Source organism: Cephus cinctus, unplaced genomic scaffold (assembly GCF_000341935.2).
Source record: "Cephus cinctus unplaced genomic scaffold, Ccin1 Ccin1_scaffold0160, whole genome shotgun sequence".
Classification (NCBI taxonomy): Eukaryota; Metazoa; Arthropoda; class Insecta; order Hymenoptera; family Cephidae; genus Cephus; species Cephus cinctus.
The window spans coordinates 2,410,398-2,425,676 of NW_014332886.1; the positions used below are offsets into that span (position 1 = coordinate 2,410,398).

General features: G+C 50.9%; 1 protein-coding gene across 3 annotated transcripts in view; it reads right to left on the reverse strand.

The window, feature by feature from the left end:
- LOC107263830 (endochitinase A) overlaps window positions 1–15,279 on the reverse strand; it is a 36,491-nt gene that overhangs the window by 11,355 nt on the left and 9,857 nt on the right. For all 3 annotated transcript variants that reach the window (XM_015731462.2, XM_015731461.2, XM_025081150.1), the window contains exon 2: window positions 12,350–14,024. In XM_015731462.2, coding sequence (XP_015586948.1) covers window positions 12,350–13,507 — 1,158 coding nt within the window. In that variant the 5' untranslated portion in view covers window positions 13,508–14,024. The remainder of the gene's footprint in view (window positions 1–12,349; window positions 14,025–15,279) is intronic.

Here is a 15,279-nt window from a genome sequence, read left to right on the forward strand (position 1 = left end):
GGGGGGGGGGGGGGGTGGAAAGGGGAGAACCAGGGGGTGACGATCCACAGTCAAACACGAACGAACAACCGAGCGAGAAAGAAAAGCAGCGTACGCAGGGACGTAGAAGCGAACACTCGTGCCCATACCACTCGAATGTCCGTGTGTCTCTCTGTCTGGCTGGCGTGTCGGATTTCTGTTTGCGTTGCCGCGTCACGCATTGAACCGCGCTCGTTCGGATTTCGTGCGGTGGGCCCTCATACCATTCTCCCTATCCTCTGACAGCACCATCCACGACCACCCTCCTACACGCTGTCGACCTAACACCGATCCTATGGCATTCAAGTCCCTCCTCCTACCGTTTCGAAACGTCCCGGCGCTATGAGTCCGGGTCCCCCCCCGCCCCGCCCTCCTGGATTTCAACGTGCACTCCGAATAAACAGTAGGTACGGCCGCTTTGGGTGCGTCTACTATTCTACGTGGTTGATTGTAAGCACGGATGTTATAGAGGGGTTAGTGAGGAAGGGAGTCACTCCTGATCTTCTCTATCCGTCTCTCTTGCTCTCTCGCTCTCTCTCTCTCTCTCTCTCTCTCTCTCTCTCTCTCTCTCTCTCTCTCTCTCTCTCTCTCTCTCTCTCTCCATCCATCTCGCTCTCGCTAAACGTGGAACGGGAAGAGATCGATGAGGAAGGAGTTCGTTTCCCCGTGCGACGAAGCGCGTGATAGATTTTGACGGGGTTAGCGCGAGCTCTGGCTTTTCGTGCATGGTTTGAAAAGTTGATGGAAACGACGGGGAAACGGTTAATACTTGGAAGAACTCTGAAACAAGAGCATCAGCGGCACCCTCTTTCGTACCGTCGAACTTTGTCTTTACTCTATACAGATATCTTATTACGGAAGCTCTTAAGGATATATAGGGAACACGGCGACGATAATATTTACATTGAAAGCTCAACAATTTGTGTATCAACGTGGGTAAGGAAATATTATTCTGGAGAAGGGATAGTCCGATTACACCTATGCGACGCTTTTCTATATTTCGTATGGGACATCGCGCGTCTTTTAAGAGCTTCGAACTTTCCACGCGTTCTCGCGACGACCCATGTGAAGGGCGGATAGCGCAACGATTCCAGGAAGCTCGACGGAAGTCACAAGAGCAAAGCGAGGTCTTGCGAGAACGGAAGTCAAGGGGCGACGTAGGCACTAAGCACGAGTATCCGACTCTCGCACCAGTGGAGAGTGAAACTGTTGCTTACTTAGTCTTATTCTGCCTAGAGTCTGTGCAAGATCAACACGACGTAATGAACAAGGATTCCCAGCGGTACTTCTTCGTTTCCTTTTTTTCTCCCCTTGTCTCTTCTTCCTGGGATCGCGCGCACCAGGAAAAATATCGTGGCTGCCGCGTTCCAGCCGGTGCTCGCGGGCACTGATGGCAAAACGAGAAGGAGCTCGAGGGAACGTGGTAGTCGGGAAGTGAGAGAGTGCGGAGGGGGGATTGTGGAATAAAAAAACGGTTGGAGAGTATAAGTGGGGGAAAGGGGCGGGGGGGAGGGACAGAAAAAAAAAGTGCTCCGACGGAATTAATCTCTTACCGCACGTTAGGTAAACGTCGGGCCGCGCCCGCGGCTCGTAAAAAGGATGCCGAATGGTCGCCACCGCGCAGTGGAGTAAGAGGGACCAGTAATGGAACTAGAGAACGAGAGCGAGGAGGAAGGAGGGAGAGGGGGGGAGAGAGAGAGAGAGAGAAGGAAGCGAAGAGTTCGACAGTATGGTGAAAAAAATTTGGGTAACCGTTTATCGAGGATATCGTTTCCCGATACGCCCGTGCCCGTTGCGGCCCTCGCTTCCATTACGGCCGCAGCCGATAACGATCGCCCGAGGCTGGAGAGGAACGAGAAATCTCGCCACGGGGGAATCCTGGACCCGCGGGAGAGTTCAAGCCGGGCGAGCTCACCGATGTCCTTTGAGAAGAGTTAGGGAATAATTCCACGTATTAAAAATTAAAGTATTTCCACGAAGCACTGACGTTCCATCTATAAAGCATTTATCTCACTTCGGTTTATACCTATATAGACAAGTACGAAATTGATGCCGCTGTCTGGATAAGGACACGTTAGGTGTGCCCGATATTACCAAGTGTCGATATAGTCAGTCCATGAGATCCAGGTTTTTTTTTTACAATTCGGAGACAAATAATTCCTTAGCAAATCCACACGCGATTTTATAAGAAATCATGAAAATATTTAGATGGAAAAATAAGACATATTTCAGTGTAAAGCTGTGCATAGGAATACTTTGTAATATACATTGTATGCAGATAATAGGTACAGATAATTTGTAAGATAGATTTTAGGGTGTGATATCTGCATACGTATATACAATGTATTGCCACGCATTTTCAAAGTACTCGTTAGCGGTTAGACATGATGAGCAGTAATGTTTGACACTGCTAGAAATGCTTAACGTGAACTTTGCCCAGAGGATACTCAATTAATGCGAGAGTAAAGGGCATCGATTTTAGACCTTTGATTTCGCAGCGTGTTCAATTATAATCGGTAGTACCGAGGGCATGTGTATAGTGACGGGTGGTCGGGCATGGTAGCTCTGGCGGCAGCTGCAGCTGCGTCCGATATCGCCGCCTGCCGCGCGTATGTAGGAGTATGTCATTACCGCGACGCCTAGGCAGCGCGACGTAGCGCGCATTGTGTTAGAGACGGCGGCTAGGAAGAGCGAAAGGCGGCCGAGTGGAATGGTGCGGGGGTGCGAGGAATAGAGGATTTTGCTAGTCAGCCAGTTAGCCAGCCAGCCAGGCAGGCAGGCAGGCAGACAGAGCAGAGCGATGCGGTAGTGAGAGTAAGTTAGAGCCAAAGAGAGAGAGAGAGAGAGAATAAGAGAGACGCCCAAGGCACGAGTGTGGAGAAGCCAGTAAGAGAGTAGGAAAGGAGTAGAAGGCAGAGCGAGAGAGTAGGACGGTACGCGTGCGCGCAAGCGTGTGCGTGTGCCTCATTAACCAGACGTTTGTGTTGAGCGCGCGAGAGGCCAGGCGGGGTCGAGCCGGAGCCAAGCTAAGCCAAGTTGGGCCGAGTTGGGCCAAGCTGGGCCGCGCTGAGCCAGGCCGTGCCAAGTCACGTCGCCCCAAGCTGGAGTGGGCTGCTGGTCCGCCGGCATACTCGCCCGGTTATATCGGCCATTCGGCACAGGGAATCAACACGCCAGTCAGCCGATTGCGGCCTGCTAAACGCCCAAAACCACGATCCCGCAAGCGACGACGCTTATACCGGGTGACCCCGAGATACTACGCTATGTCTCACTCCTACTCCCCGCATGCGTGTACTTATGTTCAGAAACCACCTTTTTGACTCTCACGTAGAACGAACCGATCGTACGCAAGTATTCGCTGATTACCATTCGACCGGTCCTACCGATCGCCATTACCACCTAGCCCGTGTGAGAGACAGTACCGATTCTTGATTCAAATCCCATTTTTTTTTTAACTAAAAGTTAAAACTTGATAAGTACTTACTTCGTGTGTGAGAATACTGACGTTGCACATGTACTAAGTTACTGATAGTGAGTAAACATTACATAGAAATGAGATACCCTGGCTCTACTGGGTACCGAAGCCATAACCTTTTATATCCGTTCAGCATGCGTATATGCATATCCAGGATCGTTATCGTGGGTTGCGCTCTATACTCTCGAGCATAAGTTTTACGATCCGGGCACCGAGGAAGTTTGAAATTTCGCACCAAAGTCTTGAGTGTGAGAAGATAGCAAGAGAGAGAGAGGGAGAGAGAGAGAGAGAAAGGGAGAAAGGAAAAGAACGAGAAGGATGTAGGATAAAGTTCGAAGTGTCAGCATAGATATAAAAGGAAAGGGTCATAGAGAGCGTCGGGATGGTGGAGACGGGATATGGGGCGGGGCGGGACAGTCCGCAACTGACGTCAGCGAGTCCGGAAAAGTTACCGAGATAAGAACAGAGGCAGCAGGCGCCTACATCCGCGCTACTACACCGTTGGTGTCGTCTGTCACTTGATTGCGTGGGGTTAATTCGGTTGAGAGGGATGCCGCGAGGGAACGAGAAGGCCCGGAAGGGCAGGAGGTCGTCTCGAGGACGCCGGCGGAAAGAGAGTAAGACAGAGACAGAGCCTTAAAAGAGGAAATAAGGGTGTTGCCGAGAGAGATAGAGAGAGAGAGAGAGAGAGAGAGAGAGAGAGAGAGAGAGATGGCGAATGCGTAGCTAGGGGATGAATCCAATTACACGCAAACCTCGCACCTACGGCCCATTACGTCTGGTCGTCTCTCTTTCTCTCGCACATTATACGCGCAGCTCTCTCCTTGTCTCACTCCCATAGCGAGACGCGTGAGCGTCACGCTCTTCTCATTCACCCTCTCGCTCTCTCACACGACTCCACGACTTCCCTCTCGCTCGCACTCGCTGCCAGTGGCGCTTAGTGCGCGCGCGATCACTCCTCTCTCTACGCTTAACGTGAAATCCCATCTATCGGTCTCTCTTTTGCCAGCTGTAAGCGTCGCTCGTATTTTAGAGTCCCTTGGCTTCCCTCTCCATTTCCTCGATCCTCCATCCGACTCACACCACGTCGGCAGAGCAGCAAATTCCGCGACCCTCCAATTACCTACGGCCGAGTTTGCCGCACGTTTTTAGATTTAAAAGCCACGGCGCCGGCGATATCGCGTGATACTTGGATGGAGATTCAATGGATCGCTTGGGCTGATTGATCGGTTCGACCAGCGGGCACGTCAATCGACTCGGTCAATCCTTGTAGCAGGACTGTATATAGTGCACAGCTCGACTTTAAAATCAAAGCTAATAGAAGGCCAAAATATCACATGAAATTAAGTTTGGACGATGAAACCGCAAATTCAGAAAGAAGTACTATTGACCTCTTGATAACGAACCGATGGAATAATCAATACCGAGCCAAGTAATTCGACCGTGAGAATAATTACATGTGAGTTTCTCTGATATCACGTAACGAAACCTGGCAAAGGACAGGAGTCAAAGACGGGACGTTACGAGTCCGAGAGGAATCCGGAAATGCGGAAACTGCCGGCCGCTAATGAAAAACAAAGTGGAAGCCGTCTGGCGGGAACCTCTCTGGCGTGCCAGTCCTCCGGCCCCTTTTCCGCTCGGCTAATTGAACTTACGCCTCCAGCCCGAGTCGCCTTGCCCTGACTCGGCCCACTATGTAGTATAGTTCTACCTATCTACCTACCTACCAACCCATTTAGCCAGCCAGCTAGCTAACCAGCAAGGTATAAGCTATACCTAAATAGTATAGTATATATATAAATAGGGACGATCACGTCGATCGACATCGCCCTTAAATCCTAATGCGAGACAGTCACGTGCAAGCCGACAAACTATGGGTTTCCAGGGCGAGAGGATCCGAGGCCTATCCTTCGAGCATCCGACACACAATGGTTCTGGCCCCTGGCTGACTGCGATCAATGGAAATTTTAACCCCTCGACGGACAATAATAGATATCCGCTTGTAGGGCCGCGTGCCATTTAACGCGAATGGCACACGGAACGCCCGCCCGCTGAATGCCTACAAGTCCTAAAAGTAGATGGAACTTCGGTTGGACCTGAAAAATATTCGAGAGACCTGAGAACGTATGCTCTGAGAACAGAGTGAGAGAGAGAGAGAGAGAGAGAGAGAGAGAGAGAGAGAGAGGAGAGACTACAGGTAAAAAGATGCTGAACAGCTGAATGAACCACTGAGATGAGAGTATAGCTAAGTCGAGGTCTCGACCTAGGCCTTTCAAGGCACGACGACTTCATTTGCCATATGCAACACCAATGCTCGTACACTTGCCAGTGTAACCTGGCAAGAGCCAACTTCACGCCAGTGCGCAATCCTTATTTTTCCTTCTCGCTTCTACGAACCTGAGTATTAATATACCCTCAAGGGTCCATGTTATCCCGGCCGAGCCCGCAATTAGAGCGTCGCGAACTTCATCAGAGTGGCAGGGTTCCGGCGATAAGCTCGACCTGCCGGAATGAACGTGAAAATTGATCCCCTCGCTCTTCACGCGGCCATTCGATGAATAATATACTTTATATGAGCCGATAGCACCTAGCAGGCATACATGGCTACTATATGGCTACTGCGCAACCTACAACTGTTTACCTATCTTTCTGCCTATCCACCTTGTTCCTGGCAATGTATCTATACCCGGCTACCTGACTCCAGGACTACCGTACGCGGCAGTTCCGAGCTCAGAAGGAGGGTAATTGGCCGAGCAAACGTGCCAGAGAGTTTCACTGAGCCGGACTCGGCATCGTTGAGCCGTGGCAAATGCGCTGCTCGCACACTGCCACGACCAGGAAGTCGAGACCTCGAGACATTTGCTGCGAGTTGCATAATTTTTCGCAGGTAAGTGGGTACGAAGCGAGATACCCCGTAGATGATTACCCAGGTTACCCTTGGCGAAGCCAATATTTTTCTACTCGGTTCAAGCACTAAAGAGGGTCTGGTATTTGTAGTGGCAGGAGGGTACGGAGGACGGTAGCCAGTCAGGCAGGGAAGGTATACCCGAAGATAGGGAAGCAAGGAAGCAACCAGGCAGGCAAGTCAGGCAAGAGGGTCGTAGGAGTTTGAGAACTTATCATAGGGAGGGGTCGAGCATCGAAAGGGGTCGATACGTATCGCGATTTGCCGCGCGACTAGGTTATCGGCTATCGAGGAATACCTTCGAGTCTCCTATCTCTTTGGAAGGACGACGACAGCATCGTCGACGTAGCTCGAGTAAGCTCCAACGTCACCGGCAGTACACGCTGGCAGATAGGGATCATCAAGGCGTGTTCTATCGGTCTCATCTTAGCCACCCTCTAACAACCTCGCGCGCGCGAGACGACGTAGAGAGAGAGAGAGAGAGAAAGAAAGAGTGACGAGGGCGGAAGACCCGTTGGCGCCGTGGAGGCCGCAGAAAGGTATAGGAGTGAGAGAGAAGATGATACGAGCGGGAGAGGTGCGACGAAGACGTACAAATGGATACACACAGCAGCACGTGGTCGAGAGTGAGACGGAGACACTTAATAGGCCCAGGGGTGCGAGCGAGAAAGAGGTTTGCATGCACCGGCCCCATAGAGGGGAAAGGCTCTATTTTTGTCGGGTGGCAGCAGTGGTGGCGGCGGCAGTGGCGACGGGACAAAAAGCCTGCGGCTTCTCCCCTGGACCTCTCTCTTCCTCTCTGCTACCCGGCATACCTCCTCTTCTAGCATCCACTACCGGCAGCGCCAGCACCACCACCTCTTCCTCTACCCAAGTCACCCTGCTCTCTTTTTACTCTTTTCACTCCGTGCGCCTCTTTTTATGCTGCCGACTCGTCCGTCTCACTCGGTTCGGCTTGGTTTGCTCCGTCGCTAGCGTTTTCTCTCCCACCAGGCGGACACGGAAGGCTCGCGCACGCGAGGAACCGAGAGCGGCCCATTGGGCGACGTTGGCCCACCGACGGAGAAAGCGATAGTAGGAGAGGGACACGATGATGCGGATAAGGACGGAGCAACGAGCAAAGAGCGCCGGGGGGGAGAGAGAGAGAGAGAGAGCGCGCGAGATAGAGAATGACTGAGAGAAAGTCAGGAAAAGAGAGAGAAAGAGCGAGAGTGAGACAACAGCAGCAGTCACAGCCGTTTCGACAGACCGACATAGCGACGTACGAACGACTGGGCCGGCTGCGACCGACGAGGACGGAATCGTAGAGTGCTCAGGACTGCAGTGAAGTGGAGTGAAGTAGAGTGAAGAGGTAACCCAGCCAGAGAACCACGGGAAGCAGGAATTGCTTGAGTACGGCTAGGCGGGAAGACCTGGGAGGACCGTAGAGCGAAGACCAAAGGGGAACAGAGTGGGATCAGAGGGATAAAGAGAGAGAGAGAGAGAGGACTTAGAGGTCCCGGTCGCTCATCGGACCTCGGCTGAGGGGCAAAGACTCGCATCAAACTCAGGCTGCGGCCGTGGCTCCCTTGGCGGCCCTACTAATTGCCGCCGGCCGCTCCTGGCTACGGGCCGCTGAGCATCGCGCCACGCATAAGACCCGCCACGGTTATGTTCCTTGGCTTATAGCTCTCTCGAATATATAGCTATACTCCGTATGCACACGTACACCTATACGTATACGTACATAGTACGGGTACTAGATCTCCTCGTAGAACTCTGGGGATTCGTTTCGCGAGTATGATTTTGAAGATGTCCCGTAACTTGAAAAATCGCTATGCTGTATACCGAGTTTTATGTAGTAGACAGCACACGCAGAATTGTATTTATTACAGATTTATATAGTGTTCTCTGTCACGATCTTGTCAGGCGTTAGAGTGAGAATGTTGAAGATTTATCGCCGAGGATTACCTGGTTTATCTATACTCGAAACTCATATACTTTTCTATTGGAGATTCTTAGCTGGATTCTTAAGGTTACCTCTGGATCGGGTACCTGGTTACCTGATATCTCGTATGCCTAGCCAGGGAATCGATTAGGCCGCGCTCGAGCCCTGCTCGGTCGATGAGGTTTTGGCTAGAACGTGTAGCCGTGCGAATAACACGTACAAGATGTATGCGCTTGTATGAGAGTCACGCTTGTTATTGATGCTAACCAGAATAATGATAGTCAGAGATGGCTATCGTGTACTCATCAGTAGATGCTAAATAGCTAAATATGTAGGAATACAAAAATGTTTAGATAAACAAATATCTCCGAGCACAGCGCGGATGGAAGATACTTGGAAAGCATCGAATTATTGGGTTTTTCAAAGAATAGACAGTCGCCTGGATCAATTAAAGGCACTGAAAAATTCAGTATTCGTCGAGACTCCATCGAAGGCTCAAGGATCAATAGTAGGTAACCGAGAGCAGCAAGGTGTAGCGTCGGTTTGACGGTGGCACATACTTTTCGAAAGATCGAATAACCCCTACGTGGTTTTTTTAAAAAGACGCCCTAACGTCAGGTAGGTAAGTGCCAAAGGCGTCCCAGCAAATTTTTCGCATCCGGAATAAAAATGTGTCGAGGGTTTCGCCTCGTGCGATTCCATCCCTCTTCGATCGGCTCACCGAACCTCAGTTTCCTCGTCGCACCCTATAGTCCTACCAACAGCGAGACCCTCTTTTTGGCTTGTCCTCGTCTCACTCTTAGCAACCCTCGTTCCCATCGCTCTTTCTCCAGGCCCGCAAACTCACTCCGTTTCCCTCTGGTGCGTGACTCAGCTTGGCCGAAAGCGGCCTATTCCGAAGGTAACCCCCCAGGTTGTCGTTTTTCGTCCCGTGTCCAAGCTTACACGCGGACTGGCTCCAACCCTAGCACGGGGTCACCAACAACACAGAGAGGGGGTGCGTGCATGTAGTTTCATTATTGGAGCAGGCGGCGATAATCATCGAACGTTGCCGCGGAGGTGGCAAGGGGTAGTTGGTATACGAAAGGGGTGCGGATCCGGCGAGGAATATTGGGGTTAGGGTTGGAAGCCATTAGAGAGGATTCTAGGGCTCTTTTCCACCCTGGGTTCTCTGGCTCTCCCTCTTTTTTTTCCGACTCCGTTCCTATCGTATCTACCAACCGTGCCCCCCATTCTCACCCTGGCCAACCCCTAGGCGCCTGATAAGTACACCCTCCAGTGCTTAATTCGTCCACCACGATCTGGCCACGATTTGTTTACAGTCTAGGGGGGATGACGCGGGAACAGCCTCCTTCTGGACCATCCTCGTCAGACAAAAATTGTCACACCCCCCTTAACCCCGGGCACTTCTTGTCGTAGCTGCTCGTTTTATTAACCGAGGGTTGAAACGGTTCACCCCCTCCCCCCCCCAACCTCGCTCCGGGACGCCGGTTACGGTTAACCGAACAAAACCCTCGGAATCGCGGCAACAAATTATCGGCTCGGTTGACCCCATCCTCCTTCCCCAGCATCCTCCTATTCTCACGTTGTGTACGTATTTACACAGGTACACGCCGTCTGTCTATCTCTATGCGATCCTGCTGGCTACCAATACGGAGGGCGCTCTTGACCTCTCATTCTATCCGCGCGAGTGCGACAGAGACGAAGGGGGGTGAGAGAAGTGTCTCCGACGGTGGTCCACTCTCGGCAGATACCTAACCCACCTACATACAGCTATCCGGCGAACCTCCGTAGCTACATAGATATCCACGGAGTTAGCCCAAGGTATCCTATACAGCGGCAGTGTGAGCGACGCCCCAGCGATTAGCTGTTAAACGATATTGCAACTGAAAATGACCAGATGGGTATCATTGTCCCGGTAATTTCCGCAATATAGCACCCCTTTTCCAGCTGTGCACATTTCATACTTTGACCAATGAATAAAGCACGAAGTTGGATATACCGAGGCGTACACGCGTGGACAACGTACCGCGAATACACCGTGTACGTAGGAACGCGTAATAAGCTATTTCTACGTTGTGAACGTAATAAGGGCACGAGTAGCAACGTAAGTGCGAGATATCGGTATAGCGTTGGACGTCAGTGCGTATACAGCGTACTGCATATACGTAAACGCATATGTACCAGTGCCCGATGCGGCTATGTGGAACGCACCGGCGGCCCGTACTTGTACGGGACCTTTAGCGGCTCGTGAGTTGCAGTCGGGACGATCAATGACAACCTCTCGGTGTCTCTCTTGAGCAGCTGTGTCTCTGGGTATCGCTGTCTCTCTCACGCCCACGGGTTAGAGCACTCCCTCTCAATCAAGATAGACGCGCGAGAGGCTTAGCACCGAGAGAGGCGAACACGAGCGGTAGAATTTCTCTGTAATGAGAGTGAGCGAGTAGGAGCTAGTCCGTAGTTCATTGGTGGGAGCGAGAATGACGACGGCTTTCGAGGTAGGGATTGGCAGGAGGACGTCGGAGACGTCGAGGAGGAGTACGCGGGACGAATGGGAGCCCCGAGGGATCAGGAGGCGGGAGAGGGCGAGAGAGGAACCCGAAGAGCGACGGTGGCGTCGGGTACGCGGAGTCAAGGGAGGACCAGGAGGAGAACAGCGCTGAATGAGATAGAGCGAGAGGGACGTATATGGGAATCGTGAGAGTTAGACAAGGACGGTGAAGTACCGGCACAGCCTGTCTGTGCCTCTGCTTCGGAAAGTGACTAATGACTAGCTGGCCGGACCTACTCTTCTACCACCCAACGAGAGAGACAAAGACGGAACGCAGTCAGCCCGTCTTCCTTTAACCAACGGAGATATCAGAGGTGTACGTTGTTATCTCGTGGCCCTCAACGATGGTCAACCGTGAAAAATGACTATCGCCGGAGAAATATTTTACGAGCGCATACGTACGTACCGCTGCCACATACCTACTACCAATCTACGACTCTGCTGTGGTATAAGGATTACGTGAGCGCGTGCGATGATGTCGGTTACGACTTCCTGTGGGACATCCTACGAGAGAGAAAAGGTCTTCCGCATCTGGTACCATAGAGGAGGTCACCATTTTTTAACCTTCTTGTTGATAGGCGCTACCGTACAAGATATTTGTAGGGATTCTCAGATTCTTCGTTCTGATGGCTTTTGTAACTTCTCTCCTTGCCTCTCTCTCTCTCTCTCTCTCTCTCTCTCTCTCTCTCTCTCGGTTCCCTCTCTTTTATTTGAGTCTTCACGGCTGCTGAGTTACGCTCGCGAAGCCTTTCCAAGCGTTTCGTTTCGTTTCGTTTCGTTCCACGTGGTAAAAGGTAAAAGGGGGACTCTCGCGTTGGAAGCAGGACAACCAACCTCCGGGGACACGGGCTCTGTCGCGAAACGAATGTGCAAACGGACTTATGGTCGAGGTTAATCCTCGCTGATGATTTTAACTTTGGTATACCCCAGTGCATCCTGGTTTTGCCGTTAAACTCACGAAACTCGATCGAAACTCTGCACAGACTCCTTTTTCCCTTTCGCGAAACGCGCCGACGCGTAATTAGATGTAATTAAGCAGGTATCTTATCCGATGCTCCATCGGCTACCAGCAGAGTCACTTTCCGCCTGGAGACCTTTGTTCTTACTTTTCTTCTTCCTACCAACGGTACCATGTTTTATCTGTCTAACTACTTACCTACCTACCTACCTCTATAAACCTTTTACCTCATAGTCTTTGACCTTTCTTCTGGTCTAATTCATCTTGCGTCCAGTCGTATCAACTAATTACGTACTAATGAAAAACATATAAGAGCAAATACATAGGACTCGTCCGATCTATTTTTGATTTTCGTTTCAGGTTGAACTCGATTTTCAAATTTGAATAATACACAAAACCAGCCAATAGTTTTTATTATGCGTAGGGAGTATTATACGGTTATATAATAAAACCTGAAAAAAGATCACCCAGAAGATGTACCCAGGAGATACTGGGGAATAAAATGAAGAACTCACCTTGTTGTGCGGTAGCTGTGTCGGCACATAGAGCGGAGGATCCAAACCAGGATTGGTGACAGCATGTCGGCCGACAATCCTGTCAGCGGGTTTCGCGTCGTATCCCTCAGGTTGTCCAATGTGAAATCCCTTGCTCTTTACCCAAAAACGAAACTTGCTATTTTCAGCGCTGTTCACTTCCTCCCCGCGTAGTGTCCTCAAAATCCTTGCGTATTTCTTGATAGTAATAGTCTTCGTCTTTGCCAGATCACCGTAGGTCTTAATTACCCATGGCTGATAAGCACTGAACATCGCATCGTTTTGAAACTTTTTAGGTGCACCGGTTGTAACGTCCACGCCCTGACCAGACTTCCCGACAAAGTTGGCACTGGCGGTGCCTGGTGCTACCCCCGTAAACGGCAAACCTATACCACTCTTACTATCCATAGCACCAGCTCCCTTAGCGCCAGCTACGAAACTACCAGTCATGCTATTTCCGCTTCCATTCAGACTTCCTCCCGCCGTCATATTAGAAATGTCCAGGTACGAAACCGATCCGTTCTTACCAAGATTCGTAGCATTCCCGACGAAGGTCGCCATCGACGTGGCCATGTACGGTATCGTCGAAGGCATACTTAAGCTTCCTGCGCACATGCTCGACTGATTACCGTTGATACCGATGGCGTTAACAGAACCAAAGGATGATCCATCCGCCATGGATGGTCCGGTTGACCATGAAGCCGCCACAGGAGTAACCAGTCCGTTCCCGTTAGCCTCTGCAGTCGCTAGAGACGACAGTGTATTCGAGGACGTAGTGGTGGTAGCATTGATAGAGGTAGTGGAACTTCCGCTCGCCGAGGAGTTCTTCCCTTGGGAAGTGAACTTGTTCGAAGTCCCACGGCTCTTGGAGGATTGTCCCGCGTTAGAATCTGTTCCCGGCGACGAGCAGGACGATACAGTCGAGTTCTTGGAGGCGCTCGTCGAAGTCCCTCGGGACTTCTTCGTCGGCGGTTCGTTGTGGCTCGAACAATTTGGTGAATTTAAATTTCCATGAGATGGACTGTTGTTGTTCTCTGATCTGGAACGTTTGTTAGAGCCGGATGACGATGAATGGCTCGACGGGGTCGGTGAATTGTTCACCGGTACGCGTCGACGTAGACCCATAGTGGCTGTCGCCATGGTTCGCTGTATACCTTCGGCACTCCTGAGACCCACGTAAAAGCCCTGATAATATCCAACGAGGAGAATCTCCCTCTCTCGGCTATATCTTCAGCTCCGGAGAACCACCATAGAATTCGTATCGCTCCAGCACGAACGATCCATGCACTGCTATTGAGAATTCACCAGGTGACACAGCGGCAGTCGACACTATATATATGTATATATATATACTATGGTATACCAGAGCACAGACACGAACCACGAACACTAAGAAGCACCATCTAGCTGCACTGTAATCATCCCCAGCTCCGGGTAGGCTATAGATACAGCAAGAACCACCAGAAACTCCAGCACCTTGTACGAGGACACTTTTCAATTCAGTTTAACGGCACCTCGTTGAGATGGCAAATGAAGTGGACCGAGTGTCTACCCATCGGTCCAGGCCCGTGCGATTACTTTCGCGCCGGTTTTCCTGCACCTTCCTCTCGTTCCACCTCGGCGCACCAGTGCCGCCGTCGCGACGGTGGTTCGACACCTGAAACAAAAGAAGACGAAAAGGTGACGGGGAAATTAACTAAGTGCGATTACGCGGCGGAAACGTTTAAACGAGGGTGGCGCTAATGGACTACCCTGCCGGAGGCCACCTACCCACCCTGCCTATAGGAGGTACTTCCAAGGGTAGTCGTTGGACGGAAGGTTACAAGGGTGAAAGTAGGATAGCTAGAGTAGCAACGAGGGTGCAGATTATAACTGCATGGATATAATATGTGGAGAAAATTAAACTGGGAAATTGGCTTTCGGGGGTTATTCGATACTTGGTAATATATCGGATTACTCTTTTTATTACTAATTACAAACATATGTATACACTGATCAATTATAAATTGGCTAACTGTACTATTAATGAAAATTCTTCTATACAATCTTTCGTGCAACTTCAGAACACGTATAACAACGACCAAGAGAAGGCTTCGTTCTACCGATGGTAATGGGGTTGTTTCCGCGAACGGGACACTCGACATGTGAATTCTCTCCGGTACGTACAGACTAGTCCCAGCGCCGCTCGCCTTGCGGTTTCATGCCGATCAGGCTTAAGATGGCGGTTCTATGTCTTTTTTTCCCCCCTCGATTCACGTGTCTCATACGTCTGCGCGTCCGTGCGGTAAGAGCAAAGTTGAGCGTCCGCAGCAGTCTAAGGTGTCTCCGCCAAATTAGGAAACCGGTCGCTCAGTCGTCGTCGCGTCGACTTTTCTATACCGCGCGACGGCCAAGTGGCATTTCGAAGTGGCAGCGCGCAATTTCAGCCGCGGCACGATAAAAGAAAATGTGCCGAGGACCGTGCTAGAGGTCACGTGTCATTTAACCCATTCTCGAGGTAGAAACGATGGGTGGGTTAGCTGGGTAAGTAGGTGGGTATAATGCTAATCAGCGAGTGGCTCCTGGCTAGCCCCTGGAATATAGGAGTCGCGGCGGGAGACCAAAAGGGTTGGTTGCTGCTTTGCGCTGTCGCCCTAAGGGATGTAGAGGAGTGAGAGAGTAAGACGTAAGGAAAGAAAGAGTAATCTGATATAATGACATAAAAATAAACCCCGCGTGTACACCTCTCTGCCGTTTTCAATCCTCTACACGGAAAAAAATAAAACCGTCGTTACAACCCTGCTATTCTCAGGGTCCATACATTTATACTGAAAAACAGTCGACCCCCTCGCGAAATGATGCTGATCGCATTCGAGTCATCGACCTAATAACAGGTGTACCCGTTATTTGTCATTACGCCATCCCCCCCCCCC